General features: G+C 48.3%; 1 protein-coding gene across 3 annotated transcripts in view; it reads right to left on the reverse strand.

The window, feature by feature from the left end:
* The window catches only part of TAF11 (TATA-box binding protein associated factor 11), a 265,689-nt gene that overhangs the window by 91,788 nt on the left and 151,556 nt on the right, over positions 1-22,345 (reverse strand). For all 3 annotated transcript variants that reach the window (XM_078644276.1, XM_078644275.1, XM_078644274.1), the window contains exon 5: positions 7,424-7,520. In XM_078644276.1, the coding sequence (XP_078500402.1) occupies positions 7,424-7,520 (97 nt within the window). The remainder of the gene's footprint in view (positions 1-7,423; positions 7,521-22,345) is intronic.

The raw sequence follows: 22,345 nt of genomic DNA on the forward strand, positions 1-22,345 counted from the left end.
CTACATAACTCTACAAGTAAATTGAAATAACTTTTTAGAGATTAAGTTATGTTGACAGTAGGTTTGATTATTTAGTAGGTATGAAAAATATCTTAAAAAAATATATCTCTTTCCAGAAGCTATAAATAACTTGACACTCCTGTTTCCTATGTTGTAAAGGAAGGATAACTCTCCTCTTTCCCTGTTTTAAGTAAAAGATTCTGCTCCTGCAAAGATACAAAAATTTGGTACACCATCCATCTTCATGCTCCTCAAAATTTTAAATCCCTTCTAAAAGAAGGGAGACATTTGCACCTGGGCATTTAATCGCAGGATCCATGTCTACCATTTCACTACAGCTCTGTACTCCAACTACTGGGTGGACCTAGTCTTCTGAAACTCTCCTCTCAGGTTTTTAGAACGCTTCTTCAATACATATTTATTGCTCTTTCTGCAAAAGTGCACAGTTTGTCTTCTATTCAGTTACGACCCTTTTCTAGATTTATAGTGCTTTCAACACTACCACACACTCTCTACTTGTACTTAGCTTGACAATAATGTTGATATCAACATGTGCGTGTATCGGTATTGGAAAGCCGTGCATGGGTGGTCTGACCCAATTTGCAACCAAAATTAGGTTGCTGGTGCTACTGTTCTCAAGTCATACTGTATAATTATTTAATACCCTGTTTCCTCCCGCTGTCAAATGCTACTATTGTTAGCCCACAAGCTTTATTTTAACTAAATCATGCAGGCTGTCCAATCTTGGACTATGCTAGGCATTTGTATCGCTTTATGATAGTATAGAGATCTGAAATATGGTTGGGTTTAATCTGTGGTATATTAGGCAATATGCAAAAAAGCCACAAGCATCTAAAATTAAATGCATTCATTTTCTTACAGTGTTTGCCTAACATCGGTCTACTGTACTGACTTGCAAATGGATTATTACAAGCCCTTTGATTGTAATCATTTAGGCTACCTCAAAATTAGATTTCCAATGAACCATCAACGTTCATTCAGACCTAAACCAAGCAATCATGAGCAAAGAGAATAAACCCCATCTCTCAAGTAGTATTAACAGTTTCCACCAACAGATAAGAATGTACTGTGTCAAACTTCGTGTATCTAAAACATTAAATACTACAATGATCTATCACACGTTTCATCATTTCAAGGAGGAGCTATACTAGGGTTTCTCTATAAGCACATTTCTTAACCTTAAGTTTTCATTTTCCAGAGAATCTTCTAGTCCCAGGTTTCGTGTGCTGGGAGTTAGTGAGAAACACAGACCACTAAATATGGTGATTAACTTTGGGGAAAAAACAAAGATTTGGGAAATATTTTAATGTTAACTAACATTAACTGCAGTTATAAAGTACACAATACTCTTTCCAAAGTGACCAGCGAATTTGCAAAGTCTAATGGATGGGTTACCCCCTAAAGCACAGCTTTCCAAACTTTTTATGTGGTGACACACTTTTTGGAGATGCATCATTTTGGGACACAGTAAGGCAGTGTAGCGAGCGATCATAGCGTGCGAGCCCGAACCACCTAAGCAGGGGTTCTGGGGGGGGGGGGGGTCTCACTCACTCTGTCTGTCTCCCTCTCTCTCTAACCGTCTCGCTCTCTCTGTCTCCCTCCCTCTCTCTCTCTCCCTCTCTCTCTCTCTGTCTCCCTCTGTCTGCCTCTTGTTTCCGTCTGTCTCCCTCTGCATGTCTACCTCCCTCTGTCTCTCTCTGTCTGGCTCCCTCTGTCTGGCTCCCTCTGTCTCACTCCGTCGCCTCCCTCCCTCTGTCTCCCTCCCTCTGTCTCCCTCCCTCTGTCTCCCTCCCTCTGTCTCCCTCCCTCTTTCACCCCCTCTCTCCCTCTGTCTCCCTCTCACTGCCTCTCTCCCTCTGTCTCCCTCTCTGTCTGTCTCTCTCCCTCTTTCTCCCTCCCTCTGTCTCCCTCCCTCTCTGTCTCCCTCCCTCTCTGTCTCCCTCCCTCTCTGTCTCCCTCCCTCTCTCTGTCTCCCTCCCTCTCTCTCTGTCTCCCTCCCTCTGTCTGTCTCCCTCTCCTTCCCTCTGTCTACCCCTGACTGTCTCCCTCCCTCTGTCTCCGCCTGTCTCCCTGTCTGTCTACCTGCCTCTGTCTTGCTCCCTCTGTCTCACTCTGTCGCCCACCTCCCTCTGTCTCCCTCTCTCTGTCTCCCTCTGTCTCCCTCCCTCTGTCACCCTCCCTCCCTCTCTCTCCCTCCCTCTCTCTCTCTCTCCCCCTATCGCTCTCTCCCCCTATCGCTCTCTCTCTCTCTCCCCCTCTCTCTCTCCCCCTCTCTCTCTCTCTCTCTCTCTCCCTCTCTCTCTCCCTCTCCCCCTCTCTCCCTCCCTCCCTCCCCCTCTGTCTCCCTCTCCCTCTGTCTCCCTCTCCCTCTGTCTCCCTCTCCCTCTGTCTCCCTCTCCCTCTGTCTCCCTCTCCCTCTGTCTCCCTCTCCCTCTGTCTCCCTCTCCCTCTGTCTCCCACCCTCTGTCTCCCTCCCTCTGTCTCCCTCCCTCTGTCTCCCTCCCTCTGTATCCCTCCCTCTGTATCCCTCCCTCTGTATCCCTCCCTCTGTATCCCTCCCTCTGTATCCCTCCCTCTGTATCCCTCCCTCTGTATCCCTCCCTCTGTCTCTCTGTCTCTGTCTCTCTCTCTCTCTCTCTGTCTCGGTCTGTCTGTCTGTCTGTCTCCCTCCATCTGTCTGTCTCCCTCCATCTGTCTGTCTCCCTCCATCTGTCTGTCTCCCTCCATCTGTCTGTCTCCCTCCATCTGTCTGTCTCCCTCCATCTGTCTGTCTCCCTCCATCTGTCTGTGTCTGTCTGTCTCCCTCCCTTCCCTCTGTCTCCCCCTGACTGTCTCCCTCCCTCTGTCTGTCTACCTCCCTCTGTCTGTCTACCTCCCTCTGTCTGTCTACCTCCCTCTGTCTGTCTACCTCCCTCTGTCTCTCTCTTTCGGTCTCGCTCCTCTGTCTCCCTCCCTCTGTCGCCGTCCTCCCTTTCCCTCCCTCCCCCTGTCTGTCTCCCTCTGTCTCCCGCTCTCTGTCTCCCTCTGTTTCCGTCCCTCTGTTTCCCTCCCTCTGTCTCCCTCCCTCTGTTTCCCTCCCTCTGTTTCTGTACCTCTCTCTGTCTCCCTCTCTCTGTCTCCCTCTCTCTGTCTCCCTCCCTCTGTCTCCCTCCCTCTGTCTCCCTCCCTCTGTCTCCCTCCCTCTGTCTCCCTCCCTCTTTCACCCCCTCTCTCCCTCTGTCTCCCTCTCACTGTCTCTCTCCCTCTGTCTCCCTCTCTGTCTGTCTCTCTGTCTCCCTCACTCTATCTCCCTCACTCTATCTCCCTCTCCCTCTGTCTCCCTCCCTCTGTCTCCCTCTCCCTCTGTCTGTCTCCCTCTGTCTGTCTGTCTCCCTCTGTCTCTGTCTCCCTCTGTCTCTGTCTCCCTCTGTCTCTGTCTCCCTCTGTCTCTGTCTCCCTCTGTCTGTCTCCCTCTGTCTCCCTCCCTCTGTCTCCCTCCCTCTGTCTCCCTCCCTCTGTCTCCCTCCCTCTGTCTCCCTCTCTCTCTCTCTCTCTCTCTCTCTGTCTCTCTCTGTCTGTCTCCCTCCATCTGTCTGTCTCCCTCCATCTGTCTGTCTCCCTCCATCTGTCTGTCTCCCTCCCTTCCCTCTGTCTCCCCCTGACTGTCTCCCTCCCTCGGTCTCCCTCTGTCTGTCTCCCTCCCTCTGTCTGTCTACCTCCCTCTGTCTCTCTCTTTCGGTCTCGCTCCTCTGTCTCCCTCCCTCTGTCGCCGTCCTCTCTTTCCCTCCCTCCCCCTGTCTGTCGCCCTCTGTCTCCCGCTCTCTGTCTCCCGCTCTCTGTCTCCCTCTGTTTCCGTCCCTCTGTTTCCGTCCCTCTGTCTCCCTCCCTCTGTTTCTGTACCTCTCTCTGTCTCCCTCTCTCTGTCTCCCTCCCTCTGTCTCCCTCCCTCTGTCTCCCTCCCTCTGTCTCCCTCCCTCTGTCTCCCTCCCTCTGTCTCCCTCCCTCTTTCACCCCCTCCCTCCCTCTTTCACCCCCTCTCTCCCTCTGTCTCCCTCTCACTGTCTCTCTCCCTCTGTCTCCCTCTGTCTCTCTCTCTCTCCCTCTGTCTCCATCACTCTGTCTCCCTCTCCCTCTGTCTCCCTCCCTCTGTCTCCCTCCCTCTGTCTCCCTCCCTCTCTCTCTGTCTGTCTCTGTCTGTCTCTCTCCGTCTCCCTCCGTCTGTCTCCCTCTCCTTCCCTCTGTCTCCCTCTCCTTCCCTCTGTCTCCCCCTGACTGTCTCCCACTGTGTCCCTCCCTCTGTCTCCGCCTGTCTCTCTGTCTGTCTACCTGCCTCTGTCTTGCTCTCTCTGTCTCACTCTGTCTCCGTTCCTCTGTCTCCCTCCCTCTCTCTCTCCCCCTATCTCTCTCCCTCTCCCTCTCCCTCTCTCTCTCTCTCTCCCTCCCCCTCTCTACCTCCCTCGTCTCCCTCTCCCTCGGTCACCCTCTCCCTCTGTCTCCGTTCCTCTGTCTCCCTCCCTCTGTCTCCCTCTCTCTCTGTCTGTCTCCCTCCATCTGTCTGTCTCCCTCCATCTGTCTCCTTTCCTTCCCTTCCCTCTGTCTCCCCCTGACTGTCTCCCTCCCTCTGTCTCCCTCTGTCTGTCTACCTCCCTCTGTCTCTCTCTTTCGGTCTCGCTCCTCTGTCTCCCTCCCTCTGTCGCCGTCCTCCCTTTCCCTCCCTCCCTCCCTCTGTCTGTCGCCCTCTGTCTCCCGCTCTCTGTCTCCCTCTGTTTCCGTCCCTCTGTCTCTGTACCTCTGTGTGTCTCCCTCTCCCTCTCCCTCCCTCTCTCTCCCACCCTCTCCCTCTGTCTCCCTCCCTCGGTCTCCCTCTCCCTCGGTCTCCTTCCCTCTGTCTGTCTCCCTCTGTCTGTCTCCCTCTGTCTGTCTCCCTCTGTCTGTCTCCCTCTGTCTGTCTCCCTCTGTCTGTCTCCCTCTGTCTGTCTCCCTCTGTCTGTCTCCCTCTGTCTGTCTCCCTCTCCCTCCCTCTGTCTACCCCGGACTCCCTCCCTCTCTCTACCCCGGACTCCCTTCCTCTGTCTCCCTCCCTCTATCCGTCTCCCTCCCTCTATCCGTCTCCCTCCCTCTATCCGTCTCCCTTCTATCCGTCTCCCTCCCTCTGTCGCCCTCCTCCTTTTGTCGCCCTCCTACCTCTGTCTGTCTCCTTCTGTCTATTCCAGACAGTAGACAGACGGGGTATGTTGGTTAGATGGGCACATGCCTACGCATTTCTTTAGAGGCCAAAATATGATTGTTAAGAATAAAATAAAAAATTGACCAGGTGGGGAAGGAGGACACAGAGTTCTACTAAAAAGCTAACAATATTTGTTAAAAAAATAAAAATAAATTATTTTCGCTTCCTGTAGAATATATGGTCGGAATTCTTAAGAATAAAATAAAATAAGAAATTGACCCGGTGGGGAAGGAGGCCATGGAGAGTTCAATAAAATGCTAACAATATTTGTTAAAAAAGAATTTTATTTTCGCTTCCTGCAGAAAATATGATCGGAATTCTTTTTCTTTTCCAGATACAGAGCAGACATAAGCTTTGCACACAGACGAGCTGATCGCCTGCCTTGCTGTGTAGAAAACCTGGCACTTTGCACTCTAACAGCGTTTTGTATTTAAATTTCTCGAATTTCACGGAAAGTATTTGAATGACTCATGGTCCCCCACATGCCAGCTCTGTATCTCGTCGGCGTGGGGGGGGGGGGGCGGGGGGGGGGGTTATCAGACAATCGGGTGTTTTCAACAGAGACCAGGGTAGAGTGGGTAAGTGACGTCGCCGGCAGAGGCCTTAAAGCACAGCTTAATGCCTCTTAATTAGCAGCAGCTAAGTGCCCATTAATACCGGTGTCATCCCGCGACACACCCAGCCTTTGCAGGCGACATAGTACTGTGTCGGGACACACAGTTTGGAAAGCTCTGCCCTAAAGAGACAAAGAACCGGTTATCAACCCCAAAATGTTTAAAGGCCAAATGAAATAACATTACCAGCAGCAGTTAAAGGAGTGAGAATACAATCTATTGTTAGGTAGTGATTATTAATATAGATCAGTCAATCTCCGTGTAACGGGTCGGGCATTCCGTCCCCGTTGGAAAAACCCACAGAGTCAGACAGACCAAAAGATTGGTGGACTTCACCTCCTGAGGGTTATGACATTGTTTCATTTCAGCCCGAGAGTTGGAGTCCTGGTACAGAGGCGGTGTGGTTTGAGGAGTCCCCGGACACTGGGGCATACTCCTTTAAAGAAATGAGCTCGGAGGGAAGCCACGCCTCCTTCGATGACATCAGATGGACCCCACCAATCGAAAGGCCCGTGACCCCGGAAAAGGACTAAGGAAGACCACGAAGGAGATCTCTCTCGGAAGACGCGACGGGACGACCGAGAGCTGACCACGAGAACGAAGAACAGAAGAGAACCTTGAGAGCTTGATGTACGCCAGAGGGAGACCCGGACCGAAGACTCGAGGAACTACCTGAAGGCAAACATCCCCGTTTTCCACCCAGCCACACTCCCGGAGGAATGTGGCTTTCCCAGGTACGCAGGTGGGTGTCGGGTTGGGTAGGGCGGAGAGGGAGGGAGGACGTGTGACTGCTGGGCGTCTCAGGTCTTTACCCGCTGGTGCGCCGCACATCCTCCGAAAGCCCCCCCATCCTCACACGCACCCCCGTATCTGGTAGAGAGTGTTGAAGCCTGCACTATTGTGTCTTCACCCCCTTCCCTTAATTAGAGACGCACAAAAGAAACGGAAGACTGGCCCTTGTTTTCGTTTTGTTGCTTTCCTTTCTGGTTCTCACCAATGCACGGCATTGCATTTTACCGGAGGGCCGGAAGAATGGGAAACCCAACGCAAGAGAGATAGCTGGGACCCGTACACCGCTATGAAGAGAAGGAGGGCAGGGACCCTCCTCTGCAAACGACTGAAACCAAGGAAGAGCAGAATTATAAGACTTATTCCAAAGACCTGTTTTCCTTTGTATTAATCACTTAGTTACCGTTTTACCCTGGCGTCTGTGAAACGACGAATATACCGTAAAATAAAACCTAATTTGCGCCATATTGGAGTGGACTTGTTTCAGGACGAAGAATCCCCTTTGCCCAACCCTTCACACTCTGTTAAAACACAAGTTGTATAATATTTTATAAAGGAATTGGCGAGACCAAGTGTTAAGGGTGGAGGTGAGTGGTAGGAGGGAGATCCTTTATGGTTATTTAGCTGGTCCAAGAAAACAATAATTACAAGCTGACATCCCTCGTTCAATGGGTTATGTGGCCCAATTAAGCCTGATCTCTCATTTCCCAACATTCACTTTCCCTTCAAAAGCAATGACAATAAAGTCTCTGCAAATTATTTGCACGGGAATTTTAGAGAGCCAGTCACTCACCTTCCTCCACGACTTCTCCCACAAAGACCTTGGAGATGCCAGACATTGCGATGACCACATTCTGAGAGACTGAACAGCCTGTGATAGATTGGATCAGCTTAAAAAGAAGAGAGAAATAATTCAGCACAGATGCTTACAAACAGACAAACATCCCATTAACTGTTTCCAGAGACACACAGAGCCCACAGATGCCCCACATATGGTAGCCATTCCAGGCATGTAGGGGTAGTGGCTATACTAGATGTGGAGGAGGAATACTGTGCCACCTTTAGTACACAGTGTGGCGTTCATACATTGCACTTAAAGGTAATCCCTGGCATAAGATGAGGACCCCAGGGCACGCAAGGCAGCACATGATCATGAGAGTTAAATTACAACAAAGATCGTGATACAGAGGTATAAGAAGATGTAAATGGAAATGTGCGGCGGTATCGGAGCTTGATTATTTTAATAAAACTGCCAAACTGATATTTCGGGTTTGGGGGTGGAGATTAGAGGGCAGAGCAATAGTGCCTTAATAAAAATGGAAAGCTATTATCTGAGGGCAAATGTTGTACAGTTAAAAATTGTATAGTAAGTTGATTTAACTGTCTGTACAGTCTACGTTAAAGTCAATTTCATGCGGAGACAAGCAGTCACCTAGCCAGGGCATGTAGCATTATGTAGATGCATTTACAGTACAATATTATGCTGTAAAATGCAGTGTTTGGCCACAATGAATTAACAATTCCTGGGTGGGGGGGAGCATTTAGGAGGGATCAACCTTTCACCACAAGCAATCATAGTGCAGAAGACACATACTCCTTCGGAACAATTATAACCTGTGGCTTTTATAACCAAATTCTTCAGAATAGGCACTGGAAACCGCAGAATCTGTTAACATTTTTTTAATAATAAATGTTCTCTAGGAGTGACAACCCCAACTTTTAACACTCCTATAAAGGGTTTGCCTTGCTTTCTGCAATCAAACATAAAAGCACTAAAACATAATGTATAGAATTGTATATTGGTTTATGATTTTATATAGCATACACATCAAAGCACTGTATAGAAATAACAAGTTACACACAATACAAATTAGAACAAGCATTAGAAATGCAATCGGGCTCGGATTTATTTGAGTTTGAGCTAATGGCATTGTAAATGCCAATGTATTGTTGCTATGTGTTATGGAGTGTGTTCATGTGGTGTGTACTGCCAGTGATTTCATTGTGAGTGTGAGAATATTGCACCGTTACTGCCTGTGTTGTCCTTCTTGTGAGTGTGAGAAGCTTGCACCTCTGCTGCCTGTGGTCTCCTTGTGAGTGTAAGAAGCTTGAACTGCTGCTGCCTGTGATGTCCTTCTTGTGAGTGTAAGAAGCTTGCACTGCTGCTGCCTGTGATGTCGTTCTTGTGAGTGTGAGAAGCTTGCACAGCTGCTGCCTGTGAGTATGAGAAGATTGCATTGTGCATCTCTGTGCTGTGCCTGTTCTTTATAAGGGACTCTTGCTCTGTTGCTGCTGCTGCCTTGGCACAGTACCTGCTGTGAGTGTGTGAGGGAATCTTGCACCGCTGCTGCTTGTGATGTCCTTCTTGTGAGTGGGAGAAGCTTGCACCTCAGCTGCCTGTGGTATCCTTGTGAGTGTAACAAGCTTGCACAGCTGCTGCCTGTGATGTCCTTCGTGTAAGTGTGCACTGTCATCGGTAGCATGTAGAAATGCACTGTCATCGCTAACCTGTAGATATGCTCTGTCAATGCTAGCCTGTAAATATGCACTGTCATCGCTAGCCTGTAGATATGCATTGGCTTCAGTAGCCTGTAGTTATGCACTGTCATCGCTAGCCTGTAGATATCCTCTGTCATCGGTAGCTTGTAGATATGCACTGTCATCGCTAGCCTGTAGATATGCATTGGCTTCAAAAGCCTGTAGATATGCACTGTCATCGCTAGCCTTTAGATATGCTCTGGCATCGGTAGCCTGTAGATATGCATTGTCATTGCTGGTCTGTAGATATGCACCATTGCTAGCCTGTAGATATGCACTGTCATCGCTAGCCTGTAGATATGCCTGTTATCGCTAGCCTGTAGATATGCAGTCATCGCTAGCCTGTAGATATGCATTGGCTTCACTAGCCTGTAGATATGCACTGTCATCGCTAGCCTGTAGATATGCACTGTCATCGCTAGCCTGTAGATATGCTCTGTTATCGCTAGCCTGTAGACATGCACGGTTATCGCTAGCCTGTAGATATGCATGGTTATCGCTAGCCTGTAGATATGCATTGGCTTGGCTAGCCTGTAGATATGCACTGTCACCGCTAGCCTGTAGATATGCTCTTGAATTGCTAGTCGTAGATATGCACTGTCATCGCTAGCCTGTAGATATGCATTGGCTTCACAAGCCTGTAGATATGCACTGTCATCGCTAGCCTGTAGATATGCTCCGTCATCGCTAGCCTGTAGATATGCATTGTCATCGCTAGCCTGTAGATTTGCATTGCCTTCACTAGCGTGTAGATATGCACTGTCATCGCTGTCATTGCTAGCCTGTAGATATGCACTGTCATTGTTAGCCTGTAGATATGCATTGGCTTCACAAGCCTGTAGATATGCACTGTCATGCTAGCCTGTAGATATGCATTGTCATCGCTAGCCTGTAGATTTGCATTGGCTTCACTAGCGTGTAGATATGCACTGTCATCGCTGTCATTGCTAGCTTGTAGATATGCACTGTCATTGCTATCCTGTAGATATGCACTGTCATCGCTAGCCTGTAGATATTCTCTGTCATGCTAGCCTCTAGATATGCACTGTCATTGCTAGCCTGTAGATATTTATTGGCTTCACTAGTCTGTAGATATGCACTGTCATCGCTAGCTTGTAGATATGCTCTGTCATGGCTAGCCTGTAGATATGCGCTGTCATTGCTATCCTGTAGATATGCGCTGTCGTCGCTAGACTGTAGATATGCATTATCACACTAGCTTGTAGATATGCACTGTCATCGCTAGCCTGTGGATATGCTCTGTCATCGCTAGCATGTAGAAATGCACTGTCATCGCTAACCTGTAGATATGCACTGTCATTGCTATCCTGTAGATATGCACTGTCATCGCTAGCTTGTACATATGCTGTCATCGCTAGCCTGTAGATATGCATTGGCTTCACTAGCCTGTAGATATGCACCGTCATCGCTAGCTTGTAGATATGCACTGTCATCGCTAGCCTGTAGATATGCATTGGCTTCACTAGCCTGTAGTTATGCACTGTCATCGCTAGCTTGTAGATATGCTCTGTCATCGCTAGCCTGTAGATATGCACTGTCATCGCTAGCCTGTAGAGATGCAGTGGCTTAAAAAGCCTGTAGATATGCACTGTCATCCCTAGCCTGTAGATAGATATGCATTGTCATTGCAAGACTGTAGTTATGCAATTTCATCGCTAGCCTGTAGATATGCACTGTCATCGCTAGCCTGTAGATATGCTCTGAGCTAGCATTTAGATATGCAGTGATCGCTAGCCTGTAGATATGCATTGGCTTCACTAGCCTGCAGATATGCACTGTCATCGCTGTCATTATTTCAGCCACTCTAGGGCATCACCTCTAGAATTCACTGCATTACAGCCACTGTAGTGCAACTCATTGTGGGTCACTCTCTTAGTGCTGCGCTGAGAAGCAGCGCTTGTTAAATCAATGCAGTAGTTCCACCCTTAGGAAGCACCTCATGTAAAGTGGTAGTGGAGAGTGGTAAGTGGTAGTGGAGAGTGGTAGTAGTGAGTGGTAGTGGAGAGTGTTAGTGCAGAGTGGAGAGTGGTAGTGGAGAGTGGTAGTGTTTGCAAATGTGTTATGGTGGTCACAGAAACAGATTAGTGGTTAACCAAGAGCAGCTTTGGTTGGGTGATTGGAAAAAAAACACCGAATAAATTCTGACCTGAAATAAAGAACAAAATAAACAATAGAGAAATACGCACATACACACCACGTACACACACACACCAATCACAAAAACCATCCGTGCATCCACATGAACTACACACACGCACTAAATGTACACTACTTCATATGCACAGCTACACAACACACTCAACCATTCACACACCAATCCAAACCGATTTCACGCCTATCTCTTTGTCTTTTGTCGTGATAATGTTCTTTTCGCCTCACTTGCCATTACACAGTTCGGGTTGATTTGACCCGGTGTTTTTTATGTGACACAATGTTTTGCTGCTTTTTGCGCGTTTCTTCGAATTCTACCCGTATTCATGTTCGAACAACAGGCCTGAGGTCACTGGGCAGACTGTTGTGTTTCAGTGACCCCTTGAAGCACAAACGAACCCCCGCCTTTGTCCGCCTTAAAGCTGGTTTTGAAGCGCTGCAAGCCAGGAGACGGTCTCGTGAGACTAGCATTAACAATGTATGTGGCAGCGCCCACAGCCATAGGGTCCTGGATCCGAATAACTGGCTTTAGGGAATTCGCCGTTAGTTGTATTCACAGGCCGGTGCCTCAACGGCTCACAGCGCCGAGAAAGAGTGGCAACAGCACTTGACAGATGTATGTGCTGTCTAAGGCGGGAGCAGTTTGAAATCTGGCTCAGCCTTTCATCATTCTGTGTGACATATCAATGGAAATTCCAAAACGCGTGCCCTGAGCTCCACTACTCTCATGTCCACAGTTCAAGTGTTTTCGTGTCTGTGCTTCAATGTGCTTAAATGACGCCCCCCCCCCCCCTTTATTTTCCAGTTGTACTCGGAACCGTCTATGCTTCCGATGAACTATCACTATGATGTGTGACCCTGGGCATATACGTACGGCCACCACGTCTGACATTAAAATAGTGCAGAGTTTGCATAGCGCTTACTAAGGCAGATTTCAGTGCTGTAATTAAAAGGTGCTATTTTCATCCCAAACAACTATAAATACAAACCGCTGCGCCTATTTTATGGAAGGCAGAGACGCTTGGTTCTACAATAGCAGAGAGAACGTGCAGCATGCTCTTTCACCCACTGAGCTATATTGTGACGGTGTTTGCTTTGTGAGGCCTCGTGCACACTGTGGTAGTCGGGTGGTTTGATGGGATTGACCACAGCGTTTGTTAATTCATGTGGTTCTGTTTTTAGGTGTATTATTTGCTGTGTGACTGTATTTGCTGATGAATGTTTTTGTTAAGGAGACGACTGCTTTCGACATAAGTTTTGGTAGGTTAGAATTTGGCCAGTCTTGCCTCAGCAGTAAATATTCTGTGCTTATTCTCATAAAGTGCACGCAGTGCTATGAAATTCCAGAAAAAAGCTTGCACATGGGTGTGGGGGGTGGGGGGTTGTGAGTATTTGCAAATGTGTTATGGTGGTCACAGAAACAGATTAGTGGTTAACCAAGAGCAGCTTTGGTTGGGTGATTGAAAGACTCCTTGTAGTCAGGTGATTGGCAGCAGGGTTATTGGAGAGCAAGTAATACTGGTTTCCTTAACAAAGGACACATTATGTTAAGCACAATGCTTTTGAATGTGCCTATTTTAAATTCGTCTTGTCTTTGTTGGTGCAAATTGCTTGACATTGCATTTTAGGAACGTACTTGCTTGTCTCGAAGTTCGTCTGTGAGTCAATTACGAAATGAAAAAAAAAACAAATATAGCTTGGAGTTGCAGTTCGGTTTACATTACCTGAACTTTGAAATAAGAGTTGCGTCTGGAAGCCCAGTCTGAACTGGAACAGTTTAGATCAGCAAGGGGTGTGTTCCATCATGGTGAGGATCCGAGTTTGTGATCCGGATGAGGCTGATGAAGCCCTTTCCCGGCCTGGCATGCAGCAGCTGCGCGCTGAGCGCTGCTGAATGGTGAACGCGCCCGGCCATCTGGATTCACTTACGGAGGCACCCTGACAGCTCCTAATTATAATTAATGTACTTCTTTGCGCGAGCACAAACGAAATATGCCCAAGATGGCGGAACAAAACTAAATTTACCCTATCACTTCAAGCCTATTAAAACGACAACACAACGAAGACGAATCACTGGCCAGATGACAGAACACGCTAAGGAATGTGTGGAATTTGTCTCGGCCAAAGCCCTAGGAGATACTTCTTTTTTTTCTTCTTTAACATTAGTTCTCGAAACTCCTCCCACTTTCAGTGGGGAGGAGTCCGAGCCCTAAAAAAGCACTAAAGCCTATGACATCCGCGGTCTGTCACTAAAATTATTGACCAAACTAGAGGGCCTAAAAATTGCATAGTGCTCAAAAATTGTTTACGCATATATAATGCGGAGTAACTGATCTCTAACACTCCAACTTAAAACCCCTGTTCTAAATTTAAGGGTATATGGTGCCTGCTACGGAGTTGGGAGGATGACTCAGACCAGTTTAGAATGATATAAAGGTATATTGGGATCATATATAGTGTTTTATAGCTAGGTACAGGCCCTGAGGGCACCGGCTTAATGAATGTCTGGTGGGGAGATCTTCAGCAAGGTCTTTCCTCCTGGTCTTCTCCTGTTGTTTCATCTGGTTTCACAGGGCCTCTGGACTCACCCTCAGGGAAAACAAACAGGAGAGAGGTCTTAGTAATCAGGCTTAAGAGAAGGTTTTGGAGCCCCATACCACACCATATGGTCTTTGTCCTGTCAGGAAACAGAGGGTCACCATTCCTAGTGTACCACTGCTATAACCTCCTTTCTTGGTTGTTCCTATGGTGGTGGCATCATACATACAGGTATCCCACCACCGTGCCCTGGTCTGTTCAGAGGTCTCCGTGCTCCCCTTTTCCTGTGCTTGTGAGATGTGGGCAGGGAAACAGAGGACAACTGCTTTGACACACAGAGAGCTGCATGTTTAGCAGCTCCCTGTGTGTCAAAGCAATGCCAGCTCCCGCAGCAGGTGGGTTACCGGTAAGGACAGCAGGGGCCCGCGGCTCCCCTCCGCGGTCCCCAATAGAGGTAATTGGGTACTCTGGGTGGGACCAGGGCATTCAGAAAAGAGGGGATGGGGTCACAGGTGCTGAAATCGACCCGGGGACGGGGGACAAGCACCCCTCAATGTGTATACGGCCAGACCACAGGGGATGGGGGCTGCGCGACCATCCCCCTATTGTAGGTAGGTCAGGCTCCAGAAGATGGGATCCCGGGCCAAAATCAGCCCGGGGAGGAGGGGCGCTCTCCTCTATGTATTGTATTGTATAGTAATTGCATTTATATAGCGTTACTACCCCTGATGAGGCGACTAAACGCTTTTTCTGCGAGTAGCACGCTACTCCGGGACCCATAGAGGATTAGTGTTGAATTAGTATAGTGAAACATGCAAGTACATTTTAAGTGTTAGTCAGGATAGGTTAGTCAGTTATTTGGATTTGGAATGATAGCAGAAGGATAGAGGAGGACAAAAGTTTGTATTTATGTAGCGCTTGTTGACGCACGCTAGTCAGGAAGCCTACAAAGGATTAGTGGTGAATTAATATGGTGAAATATGAAGTAATTTCAGTGGTGGTTATTAGTGAGTTACTTGGAGTGAGAAGGATAGCGGAGGGATAAAAGGGGAAGAAAGATTTGTATTCATATAGCACTTGTTACCCCTAATGTGTGTTGAATCGCTTTTATGGCGAGTAACACGCCACTCCGGAACCCATAAAGGATTACTGTTGAAAACTAGTGAGTAAAAAAAAATGAAGTAATTTGAGTAGTGGATATGCTATTCAGTTATTTGGGTAGTATATTAGTATAGTTTAATATGGAAATTTGAGAAGTGAACATGTTAGTCTGTTAATTTCGATTGAAAAGGATAGTGGAGGGATAAAAGAGTAAACGATTTTTTTTTTTTTAGGTCTTAGCAATAGGAGGAGGCTTTTGGATGAGTAAAAAGGAGTTTTGGGGATTGCTAAATGAGAAAAAGGGCAGAATTTCTGGCCCTAGTCCCGACCAGTCTCGAACAGGCTCAAACAGGCAACTGCCCTTGTCCTCTCCGCCCTTAACGGGCTCAAACAGGCAACTGCCCTTGTCCTTTCTGCCCTTAGCCTCGACGCCCGTGCTGTGACGCCCTAAGCCTGGCCTTTTTTATAGCCCTAGTAATCAGGTGACCCCTTCAGCCAATGGGAACCCTAGCCCTAACACTATAAAATCACATCACTAGCCCTAAAATCTAGAACCAATAGGAGATCAGGACCTTACTGCCAATCTTAGCCCTAGTCCAAGCACCCAATCAGTTCAAAAACCCTGATCTCTACGTCCAATAACGGCCTTAGCCCCACCAGTAGTCCCAACCCAAGTCCAAGCAGCCAATGGTACAGGTAGCCCTAGTCCCTACTTCCAATAGAAAGCCTAAACCTACTCTTTGTCCCACAACTAGTCCAACAACCAAATCACACCAGAAGCCATAAATAGCTACTTCCAATTAAAGGTCTAACCCTAGCCCTAGTCCCACCCTACTCCCAACAACCAATAACATAGGAAGCCCTAGTCCCTACTTCCAATAGAAATCCTAACCCTAGCCCTAGTCCCAACCCTACAATGATTGAATCACAGACCCAGAAACCAATCAGAACCCTCAAATACCCAACCAATGAGGACATTAACCCTAACCCAATAGAAACACCAGATACAACCACCAATCAGTGTACACATGTGCCAACCACTAGCAGACCATATAAGGTCCCAGCGACCTCAGACAAGGTTTGCTGGCCAGGGAGTTGGAAGCTGCTTCTCCTGTTCAGAATCTCTTAGGAGACAGACAGGCTCAATCCGTTACTTTGGACTTCTGCAGGTAAAGGCTTCACTACCTCGAAATCTAACAATACTGTTTGAATACTGTTGAAACTTTACTCCCCTGCTGGCCAAAAAACGAAGTGCACAGGCGCCAGTAAATACAGTTTAAACAGCTCACAGAAGCACCCTCTGATGTAGAATATCCCTGTTGCTGGGGGGAGGGGGCAGGCAGGGAGGCTGGCCTCACTGGCTTGTGAACACAAAATGGTTGCTGGGGGTGCACTGTTTTAACACACAGGTCTTAGCATAGAGCAAAGGAAAAATTTGGAGAGAAAACAGAATTGTCACCAAGGAATGAAAGGGACAAACTACAGAGGTTGGACTGCAAATCCCACAATTCAACATGTTAAATGCAAGCAATCTTGGGCAGGGAAAACCACAAGTTTAAAACACAAAACAGGTGATAAAATATGCAATCACAGGCAGGTCAAAACTGCAATTTTAAACTGTAACAACCACATGCAAAGACAGTAATCACAGAAAGGGAAAATCGTTTTTTAATCAACTTTTGTTTTGGTAAAGGAGAGAGGGCCACATGCCCCCCCCCCCCTCCCACCATTACAAAAAGGCCTGGCCCCAGGGGATGGGGTCCCCCGGTGTTGAAATCTGCCTGGGGAAGGGGGACCCCTCCCTTAATAAGAGAACGGAAAATGCTACTTACCCAGTATGCATATGTTCTTGCCACGCAGAGCTGTAGATTCACATGCTTTGCATAAGTCTGCCATCTAGTGTTGGGTCCGGATGTTTGCACTTTGTTTTCTTCAAAGAAGTCTTTTCCAGTCACAAGGTAGGTGACGCCTTTCGGTGACAGTGCCCATGGGCATTGGCTCCATCGTTAGATTGTTTTCCCGCAGAGGGTGAGAATGGAGTTAGTAAGAGTAGAATAAAGATGTCTGTGCGTATATATCTAAGTAAGATAGTACTGGAACAGGTACAGCGGCCCGGGGGAGGCGGGTGGGCGCATGTGAATCTACAGCTCTACATGCCAAGAACAGATGCATACTGGGTAAGTAGCATTTTCTGTTCGAGGCATGTGAGCTGTAGATCACATGCTTTGCATAGACTATACAGCAGTAATCTCCCAAAGCGGTGGCTATCCTGTAGCTGTTGCAGTCGTTTGAAAGAGTGTACTTAGAACTGCCTGGCATACATTAGCTTGTTGTCTGGCTAACACATCTACACAATAGTGTTTTGTAAATGTGCGTGATGTAGACCATGTTTCAGCTTTACAGATGTCAGTTATGGGAATGTTTTCTAAGAAAGCCATAAAAACCCAAATTTGCGAATGGAATGTGCTCTAGGTGGAATTGGTAAAGTCCTCTTTGCTTTTGCATAACAAGTCTATATACATTTAACTATCCTCCTTGCAATACCTGATTTAGAAATGGGATTGCCCTTGTGTGGTGGAGCAAAAGCAAAAAAGAGTTGTTTAGTAGTACAAAAAGGTTTTGTCCTTTCTATGTAGTAAAGTAGTGCTCGTTTCACATCTGAAGGGTGTAGAGCTCATTCTGCCACTGAATCCGGTTGAGGAACTAACATCGGCAACTCAACGGATTGGTTGACGTGGAAGGCAGATACTACTTTGGATAGAGATTTAGGGTTAGTGTGAAGAACCACTTTGTTGTGGTGTACTTGTAGAAATGGTTCCTCTATGGTTAGTTCGTGGAGCTCACTCACTCCCCTCAGTGATGTAATAGCAATGAAGAAAGCAACTTTCCAAGTGAGAAATTGCAGTTCACATTTATGCAATGGTTCAAAAGGTGGACCCATTAGTCTGGCAAGGACAAGATTCCACGCTGGCTTAGTGGAATAACTCTATGTCATTCCATGAAATTCTTGATAACAGGCACTCTGAAAAGAGACAGATGTTGTCTGTTCTGAAGGTATGCCGCTATTGCAGCGAGATGTAAGTATATAGATGCATATGCAAGATTTGATTGCTGCAAATGCAGTAAATAACAAATGATATTTTGAACTGAAGCATCCAGTGGGTTGTTTTGTGTAGCGTGAACATGACCCTAGAGGGTATCAGAACGCTTTATAGAGGGATGCAACACATGGGAAGGGGCAACCAAGGCAGAATCATAGCAACAGACAAAAATAGCATAGTTGCGCGACAACATGATAGACGACAATAGCAACAGTTACGTGATGAAATGATAGACAAAAATAGCAATAGTTACAGGACGACATGATAGGCAAAAATAGCAATATTTACATAATGACTTAATAGTGGGCAAAAGAATTGGCCATTAGGAGAAGGCAAGAAAGTCATCAGCGTGATAGTTAATGAGGTGATTTAGGACCCCTACTGGACTTTAGGGCAGTAGCGCTTTCATTTCCTTTTTGAAGGACATTGTTGATGGAATCAGTCTAATTTCCGTTGGAAGGGCGTTCCAGATTCGTGGGGCGATTCCTGAGAAGGAACGGTTATAGGTTTTTTTTTGTTTTTTTAATTTATTTGGTTTAAGTAGGAGGGTGCTAGAGCTCCTGGAGGTACGGGCACCACCCGACAGGTCACATTTTTTTTGCGAGGTAGCGAGGGGTGTTGAAGTGAAGGGCTTTGTGGGTCATACAGGCAAGTTTAAGGTGTATCCTTGCTTCGAGAGGTAGCCAGTTGAGTGTTTTCAGGTCCGGGGAGATGTGATTGTACTTCTTGGAGCCAGTGACGAGTCTGGCTGCTGCATTCAATGAGGCTCTGAGGGGGGCCAGTCTGTACTTAGGTAGACCGCAGAGTGTTGCACTGCCATATTCAAGTCTTGTGGACTTGAGGTCATTGGGGGGATGGTAAGGTTTTAGTTTCCTTAGGATGCTCAGTTTGAAGTTCGCTCCTTTGGTAGAAGCACTAATGTGGTCCTGATTGCTCAATTTCCTATCCAGCACTATACCCAGGGATTTCGTAGAATGTATGACATGTGGTGTGCAGTTGAGAGCAGACAGATTTTTCATGTATTCCTCAATGATGGGTGCTAGTTTGGGTGGGGAAATAAGGAGAAATTCGGTTTTGAGGGCGTTTAGTTTGAGATGGTTGAAGGTAAGCCAGTTGAGGGTTTTGTGTAAGGTTCCGTTGAGTGACTTGATGTCGCCTGGCGAGGAGATTTTCATGTACACTGGGTTGCGTCTGCATACATGCGCTATTGGATGTTAGATGCTATGAGGATTTCAGTGAGGGGTTCAATGAATAGGTTAAAAAGAGTGGGTGATAGCGAGGAGCCTTGGGCCACTCCCAGGGTGCAGGGACTGGGATGAGAAAGGGATTGGTTGGATTTAATTCTCTGTGTTCTATTGTGGAGAAAGGAGGCAAACCATTTTAGTACTGCGCCAAACAGCCCCATCCTATGTTCCAGAAGGCTCAGGAGGTTGTCATGTATGACCATATCGAGGGGGCGTGGCTAGCAGGCCATGAGATTGGACGCGCGCCGCTAGAGCTCCGGCGCTGATCGGGGCAGAATCCTGACTAAATTGCCTCAGAGATCCCTGGGGTGATTCGTTGGAGGTTCGGAGAAGGGTTCCCTGACCCGGCTGCTCTCGAAACCGACGGACAAGCGGAGAATAGGCCCGTAACACCGAGGTAAAAACGGTGAGGCCCACAGCAGAGGTGCGGCGTCAGAAGCCGGGGCCCACAGTGCGCAACGAGGCCGGCCGGCCTGCGGCTGAGGACGCCGGAAGTGCCCGAAGGTTCGGACCCGCATCCGCACGTGTCATAGGAGGACTCGGGACGCAATCGGGAGTTATCGGGGAACCCCTCGTTGGAAGTAGGCGAGCGCTGAAGCAGAGCGCGGTGCGGGCGCCATCAGAGAAACGACCACGCGGGGGGATACACGGCAGACGCTGGCCGTGTGGGGGCACTGTGGAGCGGTGTCCCGGGGAGCGGGTAATGGCCGTTGCCCACCGCCACCAAAACAGATATAGAGGTGAAGCGGCTCTCGCTCTATGGGCCCCCCCCCTGTCTCTGGACTGCCCCTTGTTCTCCATGCTTCGGGCGGCTGCCTGGTGGCTCTCCAGCTTTGTGGATTCCGAGGACCGTCAAAGAAACAACAGAAAGAGAAACAACTGGACGCTTTGGCGGTGGCAGGCACATTCAGGGAGGACTCCCAGAAGATCTTAACGGACTCAGAGGACAGCACGGCCATTCAGATTCGGACCACAGTGTACTACTGTTTCCCACGGTCACACCCCACACTGCAGATGATGTGATGGACAACTGTGGGGGGGGGATCTGTGCGGAAGCAGCTGAAAGGCCTACGAACCGTATTGCATTTCCTACATGTTTTGACTTTACACTATACAGTTACCAATGAGAGCTATGAGAAGGGAGGTAGGGGTAACATATGTGGGTGCCACTGCTACATCAGAATGTATCCTGCTGTTATACTTGATTGGGCACAATTGTATTCACAATGTACGACAGGCACGGGCGACTTAAGGTTTCTGTTCCCCCTCTGAATATTGGTAACATTGCCCCACGACAGTTGCCGTAGAGCTGGCGGAGCCCATTGGGCTGACGGAAGAGATTGTAATGGTGCTCGGCCACCCCCGATGGCGACAGCACTGAATACTTAATCCTTTTGGGATTTGTTCAATTGTTGGGCTCAGCTTAGTTTTTGAGCTGCGCCGTTATGGTTCCTTTTTTTGTGTTTGGGGTGGGTAGTCTCCTGGTGGCGATTGCATAGGGTTCAAGCCGGTAGGCAGCTGAGGTTACAAAACAGGTGCACATATGAATGTGGCTGACTTGGTGGGGAAGTAAACAAGCACGACCTGGAATGTGAGGGGGCTGGAGGCGGTTCAAAAGCGACACAGAATACATGCCTTTCTGCTGCGCCACCATGCGCAGATTGTTTTTCTCCAAGAATCCCACCTCACGGCCTCGGAAGCGATCAAGTTGAGGAAGAAATGGAGGGGTACAATCCTGACCACAACATATTCCGCCTTCTCTAGGGGGGCGACAATATGGATCAGACATGGCACACCGTTCTTAGAGGTGGAAAGGAGGGTGGACGACCAAGGACGGTACATATTAGTGCGGGGCACGCTAGATGGAACACCTGTAGTACTTGGATGTGTATATGCTCCGAATTTTGATCAAGACAAATTCTTGCAGAAATTAGGTCTGACGTTAGCGGACTGGTCGGACACCCCCTGGATACTGGGGGGACACTGGAACATGATCATGGACATTGACAAAGACAGGTCACACCCCCCCACCCCCCCACCCCCACAAGTGGCAGGAGTCTCCAGACTGACAGAACTGTTTTGCACATGGGCGACAGGATGGGGCTTGAGAGATGCCTGGCGAACCGCGCACCCTGAGAGCAAAGAGTACTCTCATTACTCGCACATACATGCCCTACACACGAGGATAGACAGGATTTTGTGTTCCAAAGCCCTAATTGCTAAGATCGACGGCCCAGAATACCTAGCGAAAACTTTTTCTGATCATAGGCCCCTGACGCTTACCATTCTATGGGGCAGAGTCCCTACTCCGGTTCCCACTTGGCGCCTGGACCCGCTCCTATTGGAGGATGGCCCCTTCAGGGCGTCCCTGTCTGAGACACTGGATAGATACTTTAGAGAGAACTGGGACACCGCCTCTACGAACTTGGTGGTTTTGGATGCCATGAAGGTAGTGGTACGTGGGGCGGCGATTGGACAATTAGTGGGGGCCCGACAGGAAACCCATAGGAAGCTGAGGGACATAGAGGATAGATTAAAGACACTGGAGAGTGAGGTAGGGCTTGACCCTTCTAAAAGGGAGGAATTGCAGCTAGAGAACATAGAACATGCGGACACCCTTGAAACACTACGCGTCCTAGACCATAGGGAATACCTACGCAGACAACACGCCGAGGCGGACAGGTCGGGAGCGCTGCTTTCGCGCCTGGTTCGGGAGCATCCGGACATCCTGGTGATAACCAGGATACGGACGCAGGATGGACGAATAGTAAGCACGCAAACTGAGATCAACCAAGCGTTTCACGATCACCTAACTACCTTATATGCACGACCCACAGAAGTCGCCCCAGATCAAATTGCTGCCTTTTTGACTGACCTCCCATTCCCAGTCCTGACCGCCGATGCCCAAAGGTAACTCGAGGGTCCCATCACGCAACAGGAAATACGGGTAGCCATTAAATCATTTAACCGCAAAAAGACGCCGGGCATGGATGGACTCCCGGTGGAGTTTTACGCAACATA

The sequence above is a fragment of the Lissotriton helveticus genome, chromosome 5_1, assembly GCF_964261635.1.
Source record: "Lissotriton helveticus chromosome 5_1, aLisHel1.1, whole genome shotgun sequence".
NCBI classification, from domain to species: Eukaryota; Metazoa; Chordata; class Amphibia; order Caudata; family Salamandridae; genus Lissotriton; species Lissotriton helveticus.